This window comes from Mus musculus, chromosome 9 (assembly GCF_000001635.26).
Source record: "Mus musculus strain C57BL/6J chromosome 9, GRCm38.p6 C57BL/6J".
NCBI lineage: Eukaryota > Metazoa > Chordata > Mammalia > Rodentia > Muridae > Mus > Mus musculus.
Window position 1 is genome coordinate 35047759 of NC_000075.6, and position 26127 is coordinate 35073885.

The 26127-nt window shown below is 42.9% G+C and overlaps 1 protein-coding gene and 1 long non-coding RNA gene across 9 annotated transcripts in view; one reads left to right on the forward strand and one right to left on the reverse strand.

Annotated features, from left to right (window-relative positions):
* The window catches only part of St3gal4 (ST3 beta-galactoside alpha-2,3-sialyltransferase 4), a 70289-nt gene that overhangs the window by 1183 nt on the left and 42979 nt on the right, over positions 1-26127 (reverse strand). For 6 of the 8 annotated variants that reach the window (NM_009178.4, XM_006510108.2, XM_006510109.4 and 3 more), the window contains 9 exons: positions 7816-7891; positions 7440-7524; positions 6944-7024; positions 6677-6774; positions 6305-6365; positions 5614-5709; positions 5320-5509; positions 4482-4625; positions 61-204 (listed from right to left, as the gene is read on the reverse strand). In NM_009178.4, coding sequence (NP_033204.2) covers positions 61-204; positions 4482-4625; positions 5320-5509; positions 5614-5709; positions 6305-6365; positions 6677-6774; positions 6944-7024; positions 7440-7524; positions 7816-7831 — 915 coding nt within the window. In that variant the 5' untranslated portion in view covers positions 7832-7891. Of the gene's footprint in view, positions 1-60; positions 205-4481; positions 4626-5319; positions 5510-5613; positions 5710-6304; positions 6366-6676; positions 6775-6943; positions 7025-7439; positions 7525-7815; positions 7892-8660; positions 8774-24812 lie in introns of all 8 variants that reach the window. The other 2 variants (XM_011242433.1, XM_006510111.4) reach the window with 2 other exon arrangements.
* Positions 7018-12207, forward strand: Gm51705. Its single transcript, XR_003948316.1, has 3 exons — positions 7018-7088; positions 7373-7568; positions 12154-12207. It is a non-coding gene; the product is annotated as a predicted gene, 51705 (long non-coding RNA).

The following is a 26127-nucleotide window of genomic DNA, read 5'->3' on the forward strand; positions in this document are numbered from 1 at the left end:
CCCTCCAGTTGTGTCATCCTAGCCAACCTGGCTCACTGGGCTCCCAAATGGGTTGCTTACCGCCATAGACTTAAGTGTGATCTGTTCATAGTAGTGGATGGTCTGCTTCTTGTTGGAGGCATCTGGATAGCCAAAGCCAGCAATGTGCACTAAGTCGCAGAGGTGTAGAGCCAAGGTGATGGCTAGCAGACCCGTGGTTGGCTTCTGAGGGACAGAGTAAGAGGGAGTTTTAAAGAACCACAATCCCCTCCTCCTCCACCATCTACCTCACACAACCTCAGGGTCAGTTCTCTGCCCAGTTCTCGTTGACCTTAGCTATCCAACCGGGCAACAGCTAACTAACCAAGCACCTACCTGAATGGAGCTAACACAGATGAGAAAGTGGATTTATTACTCAAGAAAACTGTGAACTCTCTATGGTGCTGGAGGTAGAACCTGGGCCTCATGTATTCCAGGCAAGTGTTCTACCATTGGTCCACGTCCTTTTTCCTGATTATCAAGTTTTAAATGCAGAGACTTAATGATGTTTGTGCCTGCTTGAGTTATATATACCATGTGCACGCAGGAGCCTCTAGAGACCAGAAGAAGGCATTGGGTGGTCTGGAACTAGAGTTACAGGTGCTGGTGAACCAAAGTGGGTGCAGAAAACTAAACCCAGGTCCTCCCCAGAAGCATCTAGTGCCCTGAACTGCTGAGCTACCTCTTCAGCTGCTAAGTTTTAAGTTTAAATTGTTATGAGTCTAGTGGCTATTGTGTTTATCTTATATCTTATCAACTTTACTACCTAGGAAATTACTATAGTACACTTGGGGGCGGGGACGGTATCTGTGAAGAATAGAAAGAATTGACTAGAGAGGGAAGATATACCCTAAAGGTGGGTAGGGATAAGATAAGGGTAGATAAGGGACCTGTGTAAGTACTTTTTCCTGCTTCTCACATTCCACCACGTCCTCCCTGCTGTTACTGATTAAATCGACTGAGACCTTGAACAAAATCTATCTTTCCATTAGTAAGTTGGTGACATCGGGGATGAAAGTCTGGCTGACACAACAGCGTACTAGATAATCCAACTCCCACATCTGGGGAAGATCTGGGTCTCCAGGAGGATGGTGGCTGTCAGAATGACAATAGCCACATTCACCATAATACTATCTGTTGCACGAGTATTTATAGGTGTCAGGCTTCATGCTGAGTACCAACACGGTACAGTACAGGATCTCCCAAACACATATGCACAGATACTGTTATTAGCCTCATTTTATAAATGAGCAAACTAGAACTAGCAAATATAAATAACTTGCTCAAAGAAGGGAAGAGGGCTCTGCCCTCCCCCTTGGATGTGGTGGTTCAACACCCATGGCTGTGTAATCTTTCCTGGGATGATATACCCCTTCTGTAAACCAGGGTCAGCGATACCTTGCCTGCCCATCTTATGGGCTGCTTCCCATTCCTTCCACCCCAATTTATCCACAGCAATGGTGGACTTAATATTCAAACTTCAGGAAGCTTGCCTTGCTTCACTCAGACAGTGGGCTTTAGAGAACATTTCACCTGCCCACTTACCCTGAGAGAGTCACTTCTTGGATTCCATAAGGCCTCTTAAAGGCTGATTTTCTCCTGGCATCCCTTTCAACTGTCTTTCTCTCCATTGCTTCTTGGTAGGCCTTATTTTCCACGGTTGCTGCCTTTTGTCTTTAAGACAGGATCTCACGCAGCTCTCGCTGGCTTTGAACTTACTACGTAGCTGAGGCTAACACTGAAATCCTACCTCTGCCTCTCAAGTACTGGGATTTCAGACGTTTACTACTGCACCTCCACCCCTGCCACGTTAAACACCCTGTGCTCTGGAATCCAGTTTGGAGTCCTGCAGAATTACACGGCCATCACCTCCTCACCAGCTCTGCTCCTTACGGTCTTCATCACACTCCCCCTCCTCCTGACATTCTCTGTATTAAATAAGTAGAGCACAACTGAGCAGTCATCCAAGCAGGAAACCAAGGAAACCTAGAGCTACTCATAAAACTCCCAATCCTCCCTGCAAGCATAGGTGCTAGGACACGGAACTGTACAGGAACTCACAATGGTTAGTGTTTTATGTCAACTTCACACAGCTAGAGTCAACTTAGAGGAAGGAACATCAATTGAGAAACTGCCCCCTAAGACACTACTATAGGCAAGCCTGTAGGGCATTTTCCTAATTACTGATTGAAGGAGGAGGGCCCAGCCCACTGTTGGTGGTCCTGGGTTCTGTACAAAAGCAAGCTGACCAAGCCAGTGAGGAGCACTCCTCCAGCTCCTGCCTCCAGTTTCCTGCTCTGCATGAGTTCCCACTCCAACTTCCTTAAATAATAATATGGAAGTGTAAGCAAAATAAATCCACTTCTCCCCAACTTGCCTTTGCTCGTGGCGTTTCATCACAGCAATAGTAACCCTGACTGAAACAGAACCTCCAGTTCTCTTTTATGACTGCCTTCTCACACAGAGATGGGAAATATGCAAATAGGATGTTTAAAGAATAGTTCATTATTTCATACAGTTTTTATGAGGGGAAACCACTGACCTAATTACCTAACCATCTAAATCTGGATGCTGAGCTCAGAGGTGAAGTCAGTCAGATTTGAGCTGCCAGTGGCTTAAAGATGGAGGGAGCTACAGGGCCCGGAATGCAAGCAGCCTCCAAGAGCTGAGTGTACCTCTTCCCTCAGACCACAGTCTGCAAGAACAGGGGGACCCTAGTCCTACAAACCATGGAAACCCAAACATGTTTCACCTAAGACAAGTTTGAAAAAAAATTACCATAAAGCCTCCAGATAGGAAGTCAGTTCTTATCGTCAACCTGCGACACTACAGAGAACCTACCGCCATGAGCCAAAGCCAGGGTGTATTTGAGGCCACTACGCTGACTGTCATTGGGCAGCAATGGAAAATCAGTGCAATATCACAGCCAAATACAGCCCTTTCTTTTTCCTTCCCACTGCCAGGAGCTGGATTCAGAGCCTCACCTTCTCCTACTTCCCTCTAAAGCCTTCACTCTATCATACGTTATGCATGCATGCTGGTCCACCCCTGTAACCCCGGCAATCAAGAAGCAGAGACAAGCACATTTCTGTGCATTCCAGCCTGGTCTACACAGTGAGACCCTGTCATAAGTGAAATCCCCCTTCCTGCCCTCAACGCCATCTGAACTAGAACAACTTGGTATTGGCAGGCTTATATGTGCACACCAAATGGACTGCCTCCTCCCACTTCACGCCTAATACATGCCATGATCCCCACAGGACTGACAACAGAACCACTTCAACTGTAGACTTTCCCAGATAACACAGCAGAAATGTGTTCCCCTCTGTGCTTCTACCACACTTAAGCAACTCTAGTGTGAAAGGTTGTCACTCCACAGTGAGACTGGCAGCTTATTCTGCTACAGGGCATCTCTTCTGAGCAGGCGGTCACAGCTTACTCTCTAAGCCCGTGAACTTGGGCTCACCACTGGGCAGTCACACTGTGGCCATGTGATGCATGATGTTGGATAATATAGACAGTTGAGAATAAACATGTTGATTTTAAAATTTGGCTAATATTAGCTGGGTATTGTGGCTCATTCTTGTAAACTCATAACTTGGGAGGACTACTATGAGTTTGAGGCCAGCCTGTCTCAAGAGAACTAACAAACAGCAAAGGGCAAACACTGAAAGGAACAGCTGCTCTGTTCCAATCTCTGTGATTGACATTTTATATTACTGTCTTAAGTCCTGCCTAAGCTTAAGTGGTCAATGCAAGTATTATCCTCACCATTAAGATAAGCAACTGAAATTTCCTAACGCTAGACCTGCCTAACAACCGCACAAAGTGGCACAGCCAAGAGCCCTGCCAATGCCTGCTGGTGACCTCCTTCTGCAGTCTCCTATGCCCCCATGAGAGAGTCTAAGATATACAGAAATAATATTCGCAAAGCTACAATGTGGGGTAAACCCTACCAGCTGAAGACTACCAGGACACAGAGTGTGAAAATCAAAGCTGTAACTCCCAAAACCACTTCAGCTCCCTAAACTGGTTTACCACACTAAGGACATGCAGGACAGACTGTCAACACTTCGTCTCCACTCACTCCAACAGATCAGTATGTTCCAATGTAGGACCGCAGGCTAAAAGTCTAACATTAACTACACTGACTCAAGCTGTTCCCACAGGTAAGGGCCAGTGAGTGTGCCAGCAGCTACCAATTTACAGATCCTGACCAGAGCCTGCCAAAAGCATCTTTAAGTCAGCGCCCAAATCCAATCCTTTCACCTACTCCATTTTTAGGGATAACCCAGTTTTCCAAAGTACACACTGTCCATCAGGGCAGCGTGCTGCGGAAGCACTCTTCAAAGGTTAGGTGCAAGCTGCACCCAATTCTTATGATCTCTCCTCGATTTCCACCCACAGCCCCATACCTCCCCCCCCCCCCCACCAGCTTGGTCTTGTCACCAGCTTGTCACCACCTGCTTGATCTTTCGAGGCTGTTGTATGGGCAGGCTCAGGAGCTTGTCTGCTGCAATCTCCATAAAGAAGGGGTTTAGAATCCGGACCTGTTTGGGGTTGACATCCCAGATGAGGGGAGGCTGTTTCCAGAAGCCTTTTCGCACCTATGGGGGTAGGGTTAGAAGGGAGACATGAAAAGAGGTGAAGGCCCGTTTCTCAACTCTATTCCAGCTGGTGGTCTTCAGATAGAGAAAATCCCAGTCAAGTGAGGTAAGACTTGTCCCAGACCTGAGAGACCAAAGGAGAGGTCAAGAGGAGCCCCCTTATCAGGAAGGAAAGGTAACATGTGAAGAGTGTGGGGTCTGACCACTACCTCTTTAGAGATATGTAGGCAAGCAGGGACTTGAGCCTTAGGCTGTCAACATACTGGGCAATAAATGCCAGATCAGTCGGTTCAGCCTTCATCCAGATGGCCCACTGAGAGAAAAGGCTCTTTGTGGGACCATCAGGGAAAGCTCCCAGAATGCTGCCTGCTTCAAGGTACCAGTGGGACAGCTTCATTGTTCCCAGGTTTCTCATACATCCTGACAGTTCTCCTATTCCAGGCAACCCTCCAGCCCAGGGGGCCTCTGGTTGCCACCCCAGCCCTACAGACTCTTGAGCAGGGCAGTTAATCAGCAGCCCTACAAAACAATGCCCTTGTCGAGAAGCCCAAGGCTCTGGCTGTGGAAAGCCTGGTTCACCATGTCCCTTCACCAATCCTTTAGGAGCATCATAAGGCGGTCCGTGGGACATAAAGCCCTGACCAGGAGAGCGTCCCCATCACCATATCTCTTTGTCCCACCTGACACAACTTACCCGCTTCTTATCACTCAAGATGGTCTCAATCCAGTGGAAGTCCATCGCCTTGAAAGCTACCAGGACCAAGAGCGTGTCTGGGTTGTTTTCTATTTTAGGGTCAAAGTGGGCCGACTCAGGATAGAAGAGACGTATGGTGGTCTTGGAGCCCACATCTCCCTCGTAGCCAGCCACAGGAGCATTGTTCAATCTGGCCCAGGAAAAGAACATCCATTACTGGAGATACCAGGCCTTTTGGCAGCCCCGTTTGGGACATCCAGGACCCAAAAAGAAGCAGGAGGGATGACCACACACCTGATGACCACGTCGTACTTGTTGATGACACCGCCCAGCGAGCTGTTCCGCAACCGGTGCCCATTTCCCACCACAACACAGCGACGACACTCGAGGCTGCCGTGGGAAGAGGGGTGTTCAAAACTTCTAGGCTCTTCTCAGCCATGCCTCAGGCATGCTAAGTGGCCCTGCTAATTGTTCTACTGACCTCCAAGTCTTGTACCTCAATATGAAACACAAGCAAGCCACGCATAGCAAAGAGATAATGAGAGGAGTGCCACAAGAAACCCCAGCACAAGAACTGTGCAAGGTGGCACACACTTGTAACTTGGCACTGAAGAAGTGCCAAATCCAGCCTGGGCTACATAAAGAAACCCTGTCTTAAAAGGAACCAAAAAAAAAAAAAAAAAAAAAAAAAAAAAACCAGAAAGAAGAGGGGAGGAGAAATCCTAGGACACAGCTTCCTTGCCTGTTGCCCAGGTCTGTCTGTTGCCATGGCAATACCTTCAGCAGCTTCTGCGTACTCTGGCATCTAGATGCTCAGGCTAAGTCGTTGTGATTTTAGAGTACCAATAGCTCCTGGAGACAGGCAGGCTACGGCAGGTCAAACTGGCCACAGTGAACCAAAGGCAAGGCACTAGACCATGATGAGTTCAAACTGGAGCAGGGGAAGTGAAGGTGCCAGATTATAATGAGAAGAATATCTCCTTACCTCTTTATGCTCTCAGGTATAGAATAGCTAGTGATGGCCAGCACCCGGAGAAGAAGGTCTTCTACAGGAAAAAAAAAAAAAAAAAAGGAACAGAAGAAATAGAATGAGAGAAGACCACGGTCATCAGCATTCTAAAGGCTGCTCCCATTCCACTCCCAAGATTCTCCCTCCTTGACATAGGTACCTGAGCCTGGGCAAAAGAACCCAGACATGGAGCCAGTGGATAGCAACATCCAAGAACGTGGCCCACAAGATCAGACCTTGAACTGTCTGTCCACTTGCTTGGGTAGAACAAGTCATTAAGCACATTAGTCCTTCAGAGCAGTTCATAGTCAGTGAGATGCTTGCCCACGGAGCTGAGAAATAACTTACCACTTCCTTTAGTCCCAAAGGGCAGCTCATAGGTGGATGGCGTCTTTACCCAAAAATAATCCTTAAGCTGCAGAAAGATGGGCTGTTCCCTAGAACGGCTATACAGCAAAGGGAAGAGAAAGAGATTAATCTGACGGAACAGGGTCAGGCCCCTGACTATAGTAGCTGGTCTTTGTCCTTCTTCCAGCTTCATCTACCCTCCAGCCCATTAGTGATGAGGCAAAACCACTCAGTCCTAAGTACCCTGTTCCATCATCTGGTACTTACTTGCCAAAAATCTTAGAGGCCTGTCTCTCTGCCTCACCCTGGAAGCATGGCTCTTTCTTCTCTGAGATGGGAAAATAAAAGCTGGAGAGAGAAAAAAAGAATCAGAAGATCCAGTCAGACTGAGGTCCTGATGCCATCATCGCAGGTAGGATCAACCTCCCCTGTGATGGTACAGAGGCCCCACAGAACTGGTGAAGGACTTACAGACTCAGTATCTCCTCAACCCAAGTTCCACTTTGAACACAAATCATTAAGGGTCCAGATCTTTCTGCCCTAACATTTCCTCTGTGGGAGATCACAGAAGCCACCCAGAACACCATCCCACCTATCCCCCAACCCACCCATCCCCATGGAAGGACTCTTTGAGCTAGCAGCTAGCTGAAGAGGAGATGTCAGGCAAAGGGTCTCAAAAGTTTCCTGCCTGGCTAGGTACCCTGCTTTTACATCAGCCCCTCTTGGTCGAGAAGTAATAGAAGAACACAGAAAGCATACTTACAACTCAATGTACCTATCTTCTCGGGAGATGGAATACCACACCATGACAACAACAAGGACCAGAGCCAGGGCCAGGAGCTTCCAGTCTGCAAGATACATGCACAACGGAGCTGAAGGCAGAGGCAGGCAGGTACAGTTCCAGGACGCCTTCTCCTTTGCTAATACTGGGCCCCTCCGCCCCCAGCACAGCAGACCCAGTCTCTGGCCTCATCCTGTCCCTAGAGAGGGGCTGGGACTGAAGTATTTCTGCTGTCAGGATAAGAAGAGTGTCCTTGGCTCCAAGTGTGACCCTCTACCACCCCTGCGAAGGTCCCAAGTTGATGCTGACAATGACTGCTGGACCTTCCAGCATGGAGGACCCCCAGGACAACACTCACGAGATTTGCTGGTCATGTTTCTCAGCAGATAGCAGGGTTCCTGGGGAGAAGTGTCATCCCGGCTGCCTCGGGCCACCTAGGAGGCAGGAGTCCCAGGTGTCAGTCTAGGCTCAGCCTGCACACCTAACTAGACACACCCCCTGCCTGCCCTTTTCCTGCTCTAGGAATCATGAAGCCACTACGTGGCAACCAGGCCCAGGTGATCTTCCTCCTAAATTCTCAGAGGGCAGTGTGAGGAATCTAGGTGGAGCCCTGCTACAGGAAGGGGAACTGAGGTCCCAACCCTCTTTCACTTCCCATGCCTGACTTACCAACACCAGTCTCTACTGCAATTTTCCAGCACTATGACACAGGAAGAATATGTTCGGGGGAAAGTAGATGTGCCCACCATTTCTGGCACAAAAGTTAACTAAGGCAGAACTTGATTCATACTGTGAAGGTCCTCAAGAAGCCCCACGTTCAGTCCTTCTAGACACTAACAGTACTCCGGCCTCCGTTTCTAAGATGCACGGTTGAATCAGGAAGGAAGGCCAGTGCAATAGGAGATGTGGTCAGGGAACCTTGATGGCATGGCTCTGCAAGGAATCATGGTATACTCCGCATGGCAGAGGGCAGAGGCCAGCGAGGTAACTGGGAGGAAGTCAGGAAGCAGTCAATTGCTCTATGGACCAACTCCTCTAGGACCATGCTACTAAGAGATCTATGTGGCTTACCAGCCTAGGGGGATATATAGATGTCAAATGCCAGCTTCTTCCAGCCTATATCCCTTCCATCCTGTTCTGTTTCTCAAATGATCAGGAACAGAAAAAAAAAAAAAATCACAGAGCCACGAACTAAATACACACATTTCACAGACATAGGCCTTCATCAGCTCGGGTGGGGCCTGGGACATGCACTGTCACACACAGCTCAGGTGACTCCTGGCAGACGATCAAAGGAAGCACTAGTTTGTGCTCTCCTAGAGAAAAATGGACATCTTAGCTTATTTCTTGAGGGCAGGACAAACATCTGTTGGAAGTGTTGGCTATCATAATCATAAATCTATGATTTTGAGTGCAGACCTACTATGGAGTCAAGCCTGTGACCCCAAGTGGGGGCATTTCTCAGATGCCACTATGAGTTCAAGAATGGTGAGCAAGAGCAAAACAAAACAAATTAAAAGAAAAAACAACAACAAAAACAACTTTGTGTAAGGGAATAAGGGAAGTCCCAAACACTTCCTCATTCGTCAGTAGGGTTAGCAGCAGCCACCCACAAAATCCTGGAGAGGACTGAGAACGGCCCTCCCCATAAAAAAAAGAAAGAAAACTAGCTTTCGATTTCTCTCTCCCCTTCTTTCCTTCTCTCTGTCTCTGTCTCTGTCTCTGTCTCTCTCTCTCTCTGTGTGTGTGTGTGTGTGTGTGTGAGAGAGAGAGAGAGAGAGAGAGAGAGAGAGTTAGTTTGATTGACTGACTGACTGATTGGTTCTATGTCCATTGATTCTAAGTCCAGGCTAGCCTATGACTTACTATGTAACTCAAACTTGAATTCCTCCTCCTTCTACATGCTGAGATAATTGGCAGCTGCCACCACACTCATTCAGCCAACAGTGAGACTTGTAATCCTAAATTTCCAGTTAAAATCACCCTTAATCACCCTTGACAGCTCTCCTAAAAGTGAGCATCCCTTCGCTTGCTACCCCCAGCAACCGCCAAATCATTCCTCGTCACATGGGCCTCTTCTCCTGCATGGCTGTCTCCCCCGGGCTACACAGTGAGACCTTGTCTCCAAAATTAATTAGTTACTTATTTAATTAAAAGCATTGAGTAGATGAGTCTTCTTTGAGAAACTTACATCAATGCTCTGGGGTATATCTTTCTTTCTAAGCACTTCTCTCTTAGCCTTCATGCTTAAAATACATTAAAATATCTTTAATAAACCCCAACTCTGCTCCCCTCCAAAACGTAAATGCTTTAAAAACTTAAAGCATTAAATGAATGGCATGTTAGGTGACCATGGAATGTCATATGTCCTTCTCTGGCTCTCATTTTCTTCAGCTGTCAATACAGGAAGCAGATCGATAGATAGATCCCTGCTGCTCAAATGCGCTTGTTAGTTTAGGAACGTGGGCACCCCAGGGACCCTTATTAGCGAATCAGAATCCTAGGCCTCCTGCATATCTACAAAATCAGAATGGAGATTTGAACTTGACACTACATTTAAGTCTGAAAAGCAGTGTTCATGGAAGAGATTCTGAACGATAGCTGAACAGGGAAGTGGCCTGTTGTAGGGGTAACAAGATGTCTCAGCACGGAAAAGTGCCTGTGGCCACACCTGATAACCTGTTCCCTCAAGTTGTCCTCTGAGCTCCATATACAAGCACACACACACACACACACACACACACACACACATACACACACACACACACACACACTCTCCCACCCCAACATAAAAAAAAAATAAAATAAATGTAAAAATAAAACCACTTAAAACTCTTAATGAGTATTTATTCTGGTCCATATGAAGAAATTCTGGTTCATTACTCTAACCTAGCCCTGGAATTTATGTACACATGGCGAGCAAGCAATTCTAATATGCAGGAAAACCATCAGATTAGATAGATAGCCTTCAAAGCTTCCTACTTAACCTTTGATAAGCACACTTTGATTCCAAGGGGTATGGGTTAGGCCTGCCTAAAAACTCTGCCTCCATCTGTCCGAAGATGAAACAGCCAGAAGGCCTCATCTTGGATTTTACAACCTCCATAACCATGATCTGAATGAACTTCTGTTCATTATACAGTATCCCTTGGGCCCTGCTAGGACCACGCTTGGAGTTGTTATAAAACTTCTGTGCCAGAATTGTTCATTAACTGCCTTCTCTCCTGCCCTCCTTCCTCCAGATCTTTCCTAAGAGGGGACGGGGGTGATGGGGGTGATGGAAGTGGAGAGGGAGATTCCATTTAAGTTGGCATTGACCTGAGGGGTTTAAAGTATCCGGATGTCTAGGTCAGGCTCTCCATGATTTTATTATATTAGTTAGAAGTCAAGCACCAGTAGTAAAAATGAAACACCCCCCCCCCAAAAAAAAACCTACCTCCTCTATGATGCTAGCATGAAGCCAAAATGGAAAATACCACATAGAACAGGTTCCAGAGTAAATGAACAACTTAGCCACACTCTGGCCTTGACCTTTAGGAAAGATTTTGGCAGTCACTACTAAGTAGCCTGGAGCAAACCCAAGCAACAAGACAGCTACTCCTTCTTTGGCTTCTTTCCCAATGCAGGTCTACACTGGCACATCTTTTTTTCTAGATCAGAACCAGGACAGCTCTATGTAGCCTGGCTAGTATTAAGGTTTGCTCCAAGGTGTCCCATCACAAACTTAAGCATGCTACTTCCTTTCCTTGCTGGGCTAGCCCAGAGAATTGCTTTGTATCTCCGGGTATTCCAGAGGCACGGGGCTTCTTGGACTGGTTGCTACAAGGACAATCTGTTGAGGGGAAGCCTGCAGTTGATCTATTCATGTCCAAGGCTCAGCAGCCTCCCCTCTGAACCAGTTGCCAAGAAGAACCACTCATTCACAGGTCAGCTACAATGCAAAGCTAGCCCACAGCAAGATAGCTATCTGCACCCTTGGTATTCTGCCATGAACAAGGTGTCCCTGGCTTAAAATGAGCTGATGAGCCTAGCCAGGGGACATGGGAAGAAACAGGGCCCTGTAGGAACTGGTACCCAGCCAATGCCTGCTATCCAAAAGGACTTCAACTAGATCAATATCCCCCAAAGGTTGAGCAGGTGACAGGCAGCCCAAGGTTTGCTCAATGGCTCTATGCCCTTTAGACCTTGATTTTTTTTCTATGAATTGAACTCAAGCCTTTGGCATGCTAGGCAAGTGCTCTACTATGGAACCATATCCCGCTGGTTCTCAGTTCTGTAGGGGAAAAAAGTAGAGCCCTTCTAACACCTTCAGACTCACCTACCAGTTTTCTCTCCAAATTCTACCACCTAGGTGAGAAATCCCAATCTATCACTTTCCCAGAATCTGGTACAGCCAAAGCCACACCTTTTGGCCCTTCCTAGTTTTATCTCTGACCAATAAACATGCTTCTCTTAAAGTAACTGTCTGTGGCTGCATCATCCTACCGTAGGCTACCCTTGCCTCAGGCTTTCCTCCAAAGCTAAACCTCTTCGCCCCACTCCCTTACCATCTACCATCTCCACCTTTCCCTGAGAAACGGAACACCAAGCCTTGTTCTGGCTTAGAACACTCCATCTCAGAAACCATCTATCTCAAAAGCCTGATGCTGGCATTGCGCAACCAGGAACCTACAAATTCAATCCTTATGCCCTGCAGATACATCAGACGCATGCCTGATGATCGATACTGTCAACCTGTCAGGATCTAGAATCACCTAAGGTATGTCTGAGTGATCTTTCAGATTAGGTTTCATTGGGGTGGGAAGATCAACCACGCCAAAGGCATCACAGTTCCTCTAGCTGGCTGTGGCCAAGACTAACTATAAGGGAGGAAGTGAGCTGGGCACCAGCAGAGGGCCCTTTGCTTCCCCGATTTGCAAGCAGTGTGACCAGCCACCTCTCACCCTGACTGCCAGGCTTTTCCCACCACGATGGACTGTACCCTCAAACTGTGAGCCAAAAACAAACAAACAAACAAACAAAAAACCAAACAGTTCCTTCCTTAAATTGCTTGTTAGGTATTTTGCCATGTCAACTAGAAAAGAAACTGATAAACTGCAAGTGTCCCCAAGCACACTAACAGAGCCTAGATCCTTCCCACAGCATATTCCATACCCCCATCCCCACACTTGCCCAGGTTTTTCTGCACTAGGATACCTCATATGGTTTAAATGTGAGCCCTTACGTTCATGCATTGAAAACTTGATCCTGAATGTGTGGTATTGGGAGACGGGACCTATAAGGAGATGTGTAGGGCTCAGTAATAGAAAACCTGTCTAGCGTTCCTTTCTCAGTACTTTGGGCAGAGAGTTCTGCCCTCATGAGTGAACCAGTGTCCTCCCCTTGCACCCCCCACACACAGAGGAATGGATTCTGTAAGCTGGAAATGGAGTTATTATAATAAGACAAATTTGGCCTCTCACCCTCTCCCCTACTTCCACTCTCTGCCCCTCCTTCTGCCTCCATCTGTCCGAAGATGAATCAGCCAGAAGGCCTCATCTTGGATTTTGCATCCTCCATAACCATGATCTAAATGAACGTCTATTCATTATACAGTATCCAGGCTACAGAATTTGGTTAAAGCAGCACAAAGCAGACTAAGAATGATCTAATCTTGATAAGTAGGGCAAGTACTGTTACAAATACCCGAAAACGTGAAATTACCTTTGGAACCGGCTAGAGAGGAGAGGCTAGAAAAAAATCCGCATGTGCAGGCTAGGAAAAGTTAAGGTGAACAGAGAGTCAGGCAAGGGCTCACATTAGAACTGTAGGGAAAGTCTGGACTTTCTTATACATTACACAAGTGGTGCAGAAACTAGAGTAAAAACCATCCTAGTAATAAAGTGGCTAACAATATGGCTGAATTGTTAGTGCCCTAAAACTTTACAGAATAGGAGGAAAGAGGATATTTGGTGGAAGAAGCTTGGTCACAAAGCACTCAGGATGCTGTGTGGCTTAACTGTCCACCCTAGATTGTGAGTAGAAAGATGTGATTGTAAAGTGGAATCTAGAAATCAAATAAAACAGAACTTAGGGATCTGAAGGGTTCTCAGCCTGAACTCTGCAGAAAATTAAAAGCAATTTCATGAAAGAAAAATGCAGGTGTGGCTAAGTAATCATTTGATAGAGTAGGATAGACAGAGTGAGGTCTGAGTCTATTCACACAGGACAATGGGAGAATGACCCCAAAGGCCCCTTGGAGACTTCTATTGAGGTCCCTCCCATTTCACACCCAGAATGCCAAGCTTCAGAGAGAAAAATAATCAGAAGAGAAGCCAGATCTTGGGGCTTGTTGCCAAGGGCTAAGATAAGCCTTCACACCCTACATTCTTCACAGCCTCCTGCTGTCTCAACCGCTCCTCTCTGGAGAATTTTGACCCATCCTCCTAAAATTACCACAAGACAAGCTGTGGCAGTGGTCACTCAGTGCCAGCTCTGTAGATACAGGATGTAAGAGCAGTGGGGCATGACTTCCTCTGCCTGGATTTCAAAAGATATGATAGCAGCCCGGGACCTGGGCATAGGCAGAGCCAGCAAAGAAGACTTTCAGGAAGGCAAGGCCTAGCAGAACTATGGAGTCAGAACACAATAGAGTCCTAGGAGGTCTAGTGGAACCACAGGGTGGGGTGGAACCATCCACAGGGTGAGGCAGAGCCTTCCATGAGATCTCAGAATTGTCAGGCAACCAGAATGTACACAGACCAGTTACAGTGTACTCTCTTCTTATTACTTCTATTGTCTATCTCACTATTCTAGTGACTAAATAATTCAAAGGCCAAAAAAAAAAAAAAATTGCTATGAGAATGAAGAAATTGTCTCAGGCTACTTGATTACATGGTGAACCTCAAGATTGTATACTGGGAAAACGTGTCTCTAGTTGTGACATGGCTCAGCCCTAGCACACACCTTTAATCCAAGAGCTTTCTGTTTATTGTAAACAAGATTAAATAAAGTCAACCATAGGTCAAGAGGCAGAGCAAGCAACCAGTTAACAGGAAGTGAAGACAGGAAAGTACCATAGAGTGAGAGCAAGTCAGGAGGAGGGAGAGAGAGATGAACAGGAAGTGGAGAAGGAGAAAGGGCTTTTTCCTTCTGGGATGTTGGCTGAAGAGGAAGGTTGGCTGGGTGCTTTCCCAGCTCCTCTGAGCCATCAGGCTTTCACCCCAGCATCTGGCTCCTGGGTCTTCATTTGGTGAATCTAACAACTGGGATTTTATTTTAAAAGCAAAACAACATTTGGTGCTCCAACCTATGGCATGACACCACAGACAGAGAAATCACTCCAGCTGAGGACAAACTGAGAAGACATCTGATTTATTAAGTCACCTAAGAAGTCTTCAAGAAGAGAGTTCAGGATGGGAAATACCATAATACAAGACACTAGGACTCCATATAGTGCTACTTTAGATGGCTTGAAAATACAAGCAGAAAATAAAAGACTAAATGGACTTGACTGAAATTTGCTCAATACCAACTATGATTATTATCATTTGATTATTTCATATTTTATTTTTAATAGCCATAGTAGCTTTCTGTAACCGCTCAAAGGAAAAATATTTATAGAGATACAATAAAAATAAAGCCATGAAAAGTAGATTAATAAGATACAAGCTTTAGAGAGACTCATAAATGAAAATAGGAAAAATATTCAGACACAGAGAAATTTAGACAAGAACCTACCCTGCATGATGAAACTGAAGAAGGGCTGCCCCAGGTTGTTAGAAAACCAACCTTAGTTTATCTAATTACTATACAAGACCTACCAGCAGATGATAGGCACCCCCAAGGTTATGAAGAAATTTCAGGGAATCCTATAGATTTGAGGAGATTTAAGGAAGCGATCATTTCATATGGTATACATCCATCCTGTATGAAGCAGATATTGAATTTATGGTCAACTCAGAACAGAATTATCCACCAAGGCTGGAGAAAATGTGGAAACAGCAATATTGGAAGCTTACAATGGCAAGCATCGTGGAAAGAGGAAGCTAGGGTCACAGAATGACTAATTCAGGCTAGAGGTATTAATTTTTCCCAAGATCAATTGCTAGGTGAAGGTCAATATGCGGAGTTACAAAGGCCGCTTGAATTTGATGATCACACCTTGGCACTACGTCATCTAGCAGCTTTAAATGCTAGGGATAAAGTTGAAGAATCAGGAAAGAGGTCTGAGTCACTTACCAAAATTATACAAAGCCCAAAAGAAGCCTTCAATTATACTTTGCAAAGATTAACTTCAGCTGTAAACAGAATAGTATCAGATTCAGAAGTCAGAAAAATACTAATAGAATTTTTAGCTTTTAAAAATGCTAATTTGGAATGCAAATGGGTGATTAGATCTTTAAAGGCAAGATCAGCACCAAAAGATCAAGAGATTAGAAATCTGGCTGATAGTGGAGCTCACATTTATGATGGTACTCTGGTAAGAAAAGTAATTTCTAGAAGTCTTAAGAAAAATAAAATGGCAGATGTTTTAATTGTGGTAAGCAAGCTCTTTTGAAAAGGGATTGTAGGCAAACTGTTCTTAGAAATAATGTTTCTTCTAGTGATAATCCAGAAAGAAGGCCCCAGCCTTATGGAATATGCAGAAGGTGTGACAAAGGGGGGTTCTGGACTAACCCTTGCAGATCAACACAGGATAAACGAGGTAACCCTTTGCCATCAGGAAACACCCTACAGGGCTTCCCACAGTCCCCCACATCAAATTTAATTCAACCATTCGGTGTCAATATTTTGTACAACAGCTGTCAGAAATAACCATACACAGTTTCCTCAATGTAAAACTTACCATTCTATGGACGATATCTTACTGGCTGATTCGGATGCAGATACCTTAGCAAAAATGTTTGATAAAGTAAAGAGAATTTTGCCTTGGTAGTGACTATAAATTGCTACTGAAAAAACAAAACAAAACAAAGAAGGGATTCTATCAACTATCCAGAATATAAGATTGGTTTACAGAAAATTCTACCATAGGAAGTACAAATCAAGACTTATCAAGTACAAACTCTTAAAGAATTTCGAAAATTGCTGGGAGATATTAACTGGCTATTGTCTACAACTGGATTAACCACTTATTAAGTAGTCTATTTCAAACCGTACAAGGTGATAAGAACTTAAATAGGGCTGGAGAGATGGCTCAGTGGTTAAGAGCATTGATTCTTCTTCCCCAGGTCCTGAGTTCAATTCTCAGCAACCACATGGTGGCTCACAACCATCTATAATGAGATCTGATGCCCTCTTGTGTGTCTGAAGACAGCGACAGTGTGCTCACATAAAATAAATAAAATCTTAAAAAAAAAAAAAAAAAGAACTTAAATAGTCCAAGAAAACTATCAGCTGAGGTTGAGACAAAAAAAATTGGCTCTGATAGAAAAGAAATTACAGTACGAACATGTGAACTGATTGGATCCAAAGCTGTATTGTACTTTCATTATTCTGCCCTCTAATCATTCTCCCTTGAGGCCTGCTCCTTTTAAAATAACTGTAGCCATTTTGTATTTAGTCTCCATTTTGCTCAAAAGGTGACATTAAATTCAGGTATTCATATGGTTTGTGTGGTGATTTCTGAACTCCAACACTCCCAAAGGAATTCTTATGCAGAGAGAAGATAACACGTTAGAGTAGACATATTTAGCACACAAACAGAATAAAAAATTAAAGACCTATGTAGAAAAGCTTTCTGAATGATCATGAAAGGAAAAATGAGTCTTGGCCAATTAGCAGAAACAGACCCAGTAGAGATTGTGGCACCCTTTACTAATGCTGAAATTGTCTCACTATGGGCAGAAAATGAACATCAGCAAAAGCTTGTAGTAATTTTGGGGAGATTAATAACAAATATTCCCAAAGCAAGAGACTTCAGGTTATAAAAAGAACTAATTAGATTCTCCCTCGTATAGTAAAAGGGACAACAATTTCTGGAGCCCCTACATTCTATACCGATGCAAATTAATCAGAAAAGGCAGGCTATAAGTCAGAAAAAATAAGTGCTTCAGAGTCCTTGTGTTTCAGTTCAAAAATCAAAGTTATATGCCATTTGTATGGCTTTATATGATTTTCCTGAATCTCTTAATATAGGTACTGACTTTCAATATGCAGAAACAGTTGTTTTACATATTGAAACTGCTAAACTTATTCCAGATGATTCAGAATTAACCTCACTATTTATTCAACTACAACTAATCAGAAATAGAAATCATTCATTGTATATAATACATATCCATCCCATATTGGTTTACCAGGTCATCTAGCACAAAGTAATGATGAAATTGATTAGCTATTAATAGGAAAGGTGCTAGAAGCCTCAGAATTTCATAAGAAACACCACGTTAACAGCAAAGGCCTAAAGAAAGATTTTTCTATCACTTGACAATAAGCCAAGGAAATTATAAGGAAATATCCTACCTGTTTTTTGTATAACCAAACTCTATCACTTGCAGGAAGTAACCCAAATGATACCCCCCAAAATGAAATTTGGCAAATGGCTGTTTTTCATTTTACAGAGTGTGGAAAATTAAACTATGTACACTATTCCATCGATACATAGTTAAGTTCTGAAAAGGCTGATTCTATAATTACACATTTATTACATGTTATGGCTATTATGGAGATGCCTGTACAAATTAAGGCTGACAATGCTCCAGTATATTCCTCAAGTAAAATGAAACAACTTTTTGCATATCACAACATAAAGTATATTACAGGTATAAAATGCAATCCTACATGACAAGCAGTTATAGAAAGATCTAATCACACTTTAAAAGATATGCCTAATAAGCAGAAAGGGGTAGTGAAGACTCCCAGAGATAGATTATATAAGTGCTTTATTAACTTCAATTTTTTTTTTCCGAGACAGGGTTTCTCTGTGTAGCCCTGGCTGTCCTGGAACTCACTCTGTAGACCAGGCTGACCTCGAACTCAGAAGTCTGCCTGCCTCTGCCTCCCAAGTGCTGAGAGGCATGTGCCACCAATGCCTGGCAACTTTTTAAATTTTTAAATGTTTCTGAGAAAGGAACAACAGCTGTAGAGAAACATTGGACGGCAGAAAGAAAAAAAAAAACCCTACTAAATTAAATCAGCCTCTATGTTTTAAAGATGTGTAGACCTCAGAATGGAAACCAGAATGTGTGTTATTTTGAAGACTAGGTTTTGCCTTTGTTTCCATGGGAGAAGAAAAGCTGTGGATGCCATCGAAGTTGATAAGATTAGATTCAAACTGGAAAGACCTCCTGAATAAGAAGTGATCAGGGACCCTTCAGCTAGGACTGGGCAAGGTTTTCCCTTTATCTTTCCAGGAGAATAAAAGCATCCAACTAAGAAATCCAGGGACCATTGGACATCTAAAGAAAGAGGAGAGCGCATCAAGAGACTATGTCCCAAGAAAAGGAATAAATTGGCCAAGTGGTATTGCCCATCTCCAGCTTGTCTCTGCTGTCTTCTACAAATATAAGTGGCAAATACTCTTACGTGGTCCCAATTCAATTAAAAATTAAAGCTGGCTTTGGGGTTGGAGCATGTTCTCTTTCTCTAAACCCACACATGCCTGTTAAAGGAGAATCCAAAATCTCTGTCTCATATTAGGAGAGCCACTTGGTATGAGACAGAGGAAAACAAACAAAACAAAACAAAAAAACAGGACTATTCTATTCTATTGCCACTAATCTCATAATCTTTTGGTTTTTTTTTTTTTTTATCCACTAAAACTTCTCTTAAGGTTTAAACGTTATCTCAAAATGTATAAGATCATTATCAACATATAGATTTTCTGTCATGATTCTAGTAGTCATACAGAGTACTAACTAATTCTAGAAATAAGCTTCATCTAGCTTCCTGTATGTGTTTTCAGGTTTGAGTCTGAAGCAGGTAACTAGGGACAAAGTTTGGGTACCCTGGATGGCTTGTTGTCCTCAAACCTTTCTGAGAACTATGTGAACATGCCATTTAAAATGTTACGTTTTCTACTATTCCTAACAGCAACCTTTGAGGTCTCCAAGAAGATGATGGGCCCCTGCAACAACAAATCCATCTAGACTGTGGTATCGCTACCACTCGGCAAAACTGCCCCATGCCTCTTCTGCCATCAGGTTCTGGGCAAACAGTGGATACTTGTGGGTTGGCTGCTGTGTCCTACTTAGCCAGACTGCCACAAAACTGACCAACACCACCCAAAGTTCATTCAAATTACTCTGTTTATAGGAAACTGACATGCATGTTTTACAAAACTTTGAACTCAATATTTAATTCTAAGATTGCCAAATACAACTAAACTGGACATTGTGGAAAGCTTGGCAGAAAGAGATTCATTACTGTAAATAGTTTTACTGTGTTAGAGTTACAATCTTTCCTTTTTATTTAGACAAAAGAAAAGATATAGGAATGATATAGGAATAATAGAAATAATGATTGAACCTACTCTTAAGCTATAGAGTGACTACTGGACAAAAATTTTACATTAGTATGGATCTTTGTGTACTGACTGAGGATTGGGATTGTGTTTGGTTAATTGATGTAGACCTTTGTATATCAATGCAAAATTAGGGCTACATTTAGTTACACTGGTATAGAATTTTGTATACTGATACGAACTTAAAGTTATATTTGTGAGCTGGGCGTGGTGGCGCATGCCTTTAATCCCAGCACTTGGGAGGCAGAGGCAGGCAGATTTCTGAGTTCGAGGCCAGCCAGGTCTACAAAGTGAGTTCCAGGACAGCCAGGGCTATACAGAGAAACCCTGTCTCGAAACCCCCCCCCCAAAAAAGTTATATTTGTTATAACATACCATGTGTATTAACTCCTTTTAACTCTTAAAAGGAGTTAATAATTAAATATATAATTATTAAGTATATAATAACTATATTATATAACTATATCATATATATTTACTCCTTTATAATTTTTTAAAAATGCAGTGTTAAGTTCTAGTCCTTTTAAAAGCTGCTATTACAATCTGTTTAGGATAGTTAAGAAATATAAGTTAATAGGCAATCAAAATTGTGGTCATTTTAGATCCTAGTCTAATTTTTTACAGAAATGTTTCCAAGGTTGAACAGGTAGTAAATATTCATAAACAATCAACATTTGCTTACTCAGATAGACTATAGACAAATGGTGTTCAAAAACCTCAAAGATCTACAAAATATGGCATTTCAAAAACCTCAAAGATCTACAGAATATGGCATTTAGAGGTGTTTTGTTAATTTAAGGCTTTTTTGACAATGAGACCTGTCAGCTCCTAGCAGCAGCCCCATTCTACTTCAAAGATGATGGATATCAAAGAACCTCCATATGGAGTTTGCTTCAAAGATGGCAAAGCTAGACACAGGGAAAAAACTGTCCTTGCCTCAACTGCTAACAGTATGCTGTCCAAGCTGTGGACAAGCAGGACATAAAGAAAGTCAACTGCTGAACTCTGCCAGGACAAGACAGACAAGTCCTTCATAATTCCTGCTTCACAGAAAAATCTGTCAGACATTCTAGGCCAGTAGACGGATGCTCCAGCATGGCAGGGAATCTTGGGTGACTGTTCAGGTAGGCAGCAGTCTTTGTCATTCCTATAGCTTTGGAAACTACTTGCTCTGGACTTATTTACTCAGGTAATATTTATCCTTCTCAAGTCTTGAAGGGGTTGAAGACTAGTTAGTTATCGTCTCACGATTAAGCTTAAGTTGTTTAGGATTTAAGAGAATATTTAAAAGTCTAAAAAAAGTTGAAAAATACAAATGGACTGGACCTTGTGAATGTAATTCTTACCATATAGTATATAGTTCATTGATGTTAGAGAAAGAGTCTTTTATTTTTATTCAGACAAAAAGGGGAAAATGCTTTGGGATACTTCATTACACTGTGAACCCCAAAATTTTATACTGGAAAAACCTGTCTCTACTTGTGGTGTGGCTCAGCCCTAGCACACATCTTTAATCCAAGAGCTTTCTGTTTATTGTAAACAAAATTAAAGTCAACCATAGGTCAAGAGGCAGAGCAAGCAACCACTTGACAAAGAGTGAACATAGGAAAATACCATAGGGAGTGAGAGGAAGTCAGGAGGAGGGAGAGAGAGATGAACAGGAAGTAGAAAGGAGGGACATTCAGTGTGAACTGGTTCCTTCCTTCTGGAATATTGATTGAGGAGGAAGGTCAGCTGGGTACTTTCACAGCTTCTCTGAGTTAGCAGGCTTTCAGCACAGTACCTGGCTCCTGAGTCTTCATTTGGTGAAATCAAACAATTGGGATTTTGTTTTAAAAACAACAGGAAATATCCAGAGTTAAACAACAGAAACATTTATAGTATGCAGCTAAGTGGGAGCTAGAGGAAAATGTATAGACCAATTCAAATAAGAAAAAAAAATGTAATTATTTTATCCAAATGTTCTTAGTGTGTGCATGAGAGAGAGTCTCACTATGTAGCCCTTGGCAAGCCTGGAACTCTATGTAGAAGAAGCAGGCCTCAAACTCATAAAACCCCACTTGCCTCTGCCTCCCAAGTGCTAGGATTAAAAATCATGTGCCATCATACCCAGCCCTAAAGTATTATTTTAATCTATAATGTAAACCATAGATAAATAGAAAAGACTAAAAATATGATAGAGAAAGAAATAAAGAGAAAGAAAAATATAGAATCAAGAAAATCAAACATAAAATATCTTAATTGGATAAAATTGCCTTAAAATAGGTCTCTACTCACACCCAATTTCAGAGACTAGACTTTAGAGTTCTAAGATGCAGATTGAGAGGTGGTTCCTGTAAGATACATTTAGATCCATAGACCTCTTCCCTCTGGATAAGGATATGGGGTTATGGAGGGAATAGGTGCCTAACTGGAGTCAGTTCCTCATAAAAGAATGAGTCCTCACTACCCCCACATATTTGCCTTTCTCTCTTCTACCATGGGATGAGGCAGTCCCCAGAACCATGAGCTAAAAAACGTCAGCCTATTATAAACAACACTGTCTATAATGTGCTGTTACAAGGCCATAGAGGTACCAAGACAATACCCTCATCCCTATGGAACCTGAGTGGTTAGACGATCCTATTCCCTTAATACCTGGCTCAGAGAGCTTTGCTTTTATGAACTGTTCCAGGTAATTCTAAATAACTAAGGCTTTGTTCCCACAAACTACTGTTTATACGTTGATTTGAGCACTAAAAATACAGAGTTTTATATCTTATAGTTATTGGTCTGTATATCTTGCTATATATCCTTTGACTTCCAAAAAGAGAGACTTAGAATGACCAAATATTATAGAAAAGTATAATTTCATATTATAGAATTAGTGGACTTTTGTATCTTACCGATTAAATAATAACTTTTGAACAGGGTTTTGCGTCTCCAGACAATATTTAAAAAGTTATAACGAAAGAGATTTTTAAAAAGTGGTAATGACCATGGGTGTGTGTGTGTGTGTGTGTGTGTGCGTGTGTGTGTGCATGTGTTTCTGGGGTTCAAACCCAGGGCCTTGCATATCCCAGATAAGTATATTATCACTGAATTTACATGTCCAGACCATTTAAAGCTGGCATCGTCAGAACCTTGCAGAAGACAGTAAAGCTGCAGAGACAGACTGCATAATTCTTAGCCCTAAAAGGACATCCATATCACATACCTTCCTTCCAAGTCTTAGGGATTTTTGTACTACAGTGGATAAAAAGGGTATTGGAGTCAAAAAAAGTAGATGACAAGATGTCTTTGGGATGCAGCAGGTCAGCTACACAATAACCACACAGAGATGTGATAGCATACAGAAGATCTGTGCAAGCTCAAGGCAGACCCAACCCCAGCATGAAGAGGTGAGGTAGGCACTAAGTCCCATTTTTAGTCAAGGAGCTATTGGCAACTGACAGCTCCTGGGAAAAAAGCAGTCCATTTTCTTTTTTCCTTTCCTTCTTTCCTTTCCTTTCCTTTCCTTTCCTTTCCTTTCCTTTCCTTTCCTTTCCTTTCCTTTCCTTTCCTCTCCTCTCCTCTCCTCTCCTCTCCTCTCCTCTCCTCTCCTTTCCTTTCTTTCCTTCTTTTTCTTTCTTACTCTTTCTTTTTTCTTTTTTGTATAGAATAGAGTTCATTCAGGCATGGGGAGGGGAGTTAAGAGGGTCCTAGAGTCAGAGAAAGGCAGAGAGAAAGAGTAGATAAGTAGAGGCCAGCCATTAACATGTGGAGAGTTGGAGGAAAGGAATGGGGAGACAGAGGGGAACAAAAGATCAAGAAGCAAGAGAGTAGAGTTCATTTTCTTATCTTTCTGAAGTATCAGGGAAGTCAACCAAACTTCAGCAGAAGACTACACACCCAACAATATATGGATATATGGATATTTTGAATTGGACTTTGGTGTAAGGAAGGAGGCAGGTATCTGGCAAGAGTCTGGGGAAAGGAGGGAAGATTACTGTATAAAACTCTAAAAGAACTATTTTATGAAATTAAACTAACATTTAAAAATAAAAACGCCAGTCCCATTGCTTTGCTGTGGCTGACTCAAAACTCACTACATAGCCGAGGTTGGCCTGGAACTCGATCCTCCTGACTATGCCACCGGAGTGCTTGATTAAAGCCATATGTGACCATAGGCACATGAAATATATTTTGTATTTTATTAATAACTGAAATTTCTCTGTGTGTGTGTGTGTGTGTTTCTGGGGTTCAAACCCAGGGCCTTACATATCCCAGACAAGTATTTTGTCGTTGAATTTACATGTCGAGACCTTTTAAAGCTGGCCTCATCAGAGAACCTTGCAGCAGACAGTAAAGCTGCAGAGACAGACTGCATAATTCTTAGCCCTAAACAGGACATCCATATCACATACCTTCCTTCCAAGTCTTAGGGATTTTTGTACTACAGTGGATAGAAAGGGTATTGGAGTCAAAGAAAGTAGATGACAAGATGTCTTTGGGAAGCAGCATGTCAGCTATACAATAACCACACAGAGATGTGATAGCATACAGAAGATCTGTGCAAGCTCAAGGCAGACCCAACCCCAGCATGAAGAGGTGAGGTAGGCATTAAGTCCCATTTTTAGTCAAGGAGCTATTGGCAACTGACAGCTCCTGGGAAAGGAGGAGTCCATTTACTTTTTTTTAATTTCTTTTCTTTTCTTTTCCTTTCTTTTCTTTCCTTTACTTTTTTTATTTTCTTTTTTTTTTTTAATAGATTAGAGTTTATTCAGGGCATGGGGAGGGGAGGTAAGAGGGTCCTAGAGTCAGAGGAAGGCAGAAAGAAAGAGTAGATAAGTAGAGGCCAGCCATGATCAGGTGGAAAGTTGGAGGAAGAAAATGGGGAGAGAGACAAAACAAAACAGCAAGAAGCAAAAGACTAGATTTCATTATCTTACCTTTCTGAAGTTACTGGGAATTGAACGACACTTCATCAGAAGAGTACACACCCAAGAATATAGGATATATAAATAGTATGAAGTAGACTTTGTTCTAGGGAAGGAGGCAGATTATCTGGGAAGAGTCGGGGGAGGGAGGGAGGATGATTACACACCCAAGAATATAGGGATAGATGGAAGATATGAATTGGACTTTGGTGTAGGGAAGGAGTCAAGTATTGGCAAGAGTTTGGGAAAAGGAGGGAAGACTACTGTATAAAACTCTAAAAGAACTATTTTATGAAATTAAACTAACATTTAAAAATAAAAATGTCAGTCCCATTGCTTTGCTGTGGCTGACTCAAAACTCACTACATAGCCTAGGTTGGCCTAGAACTCTGGATCCTCCTGGCTATGCCACCAGAGTATTTGATAATAGCCATATGTGACCATACCCATTTGAAAGATATATTGTCTTTTATTAATAATTGAAATTTGTGTCTCTGTATGTGTTTGTGTGTGTGTGTGTGTGTGTGTGTGTGTGTGTGTGTGTATGTTTCTGGGGTTCAAACCGAGGGACTTGCATATCCCAGACAATATTTTATCACTGAATTTACATGTCAAGACCTTTTAAAGCTGGCCTCATCAGAAAACCTTGCAGCAGACAGTAAAGCTGCAGAGACAGACTGCATAATTCTTAGCCCTAAACAGGACATCCATATCACATACCTTCCTTCCAAGTCTTAGGGATTTTGTACTACAGTGGATAGAAAGGGTAATAGAGTCAAAAAAAGTAGATGACAAGATGTCTTTGGGATGCAGCAGGTCAGCTACACAATAACCACACAGAGATGTGATAGCATACAGAAGATCTGTGCAAGCTCAAGGCAGACCCAACCCCAGCATGAAGAGGTGAGGTAGGCATTAAGTCCCATTTTTAGTCAAGGAGCTATTGGCAACTGACAGCTCCAGGCAAAGGAAGAGTCCATTTTCTTTTTTCCTTTCCTTCTTTCCTTTCCTTTCCTTACCTTTCCTTTCCTTTCCTTTCCTTTCCTTTCCTTTCCTTTCCTTTCCTTTCCTTTCCTTTCCTTTCGTTTCCTTTCCTTTCCTTTCCTTTCCTTTCCTTTCCTTTCCTTTCCTTTCCTTTCCTCTCCTCTCCTCTCCTCTCCTCTCCTCTCCTCTCCTCTCCTCTCCTCTCCTCTCCTTTCCTTTCCTTCCTTCCTTCTTTTTCTTTCTTACTCTTTCTTTTTTCTTTTTTGTATAGAATAGAGTTCATTCAGGCATGGGGAGGGGAGTTAAGAGGGTCCTATAGTCAGAGAAAGGCAGAGAGAAAGAG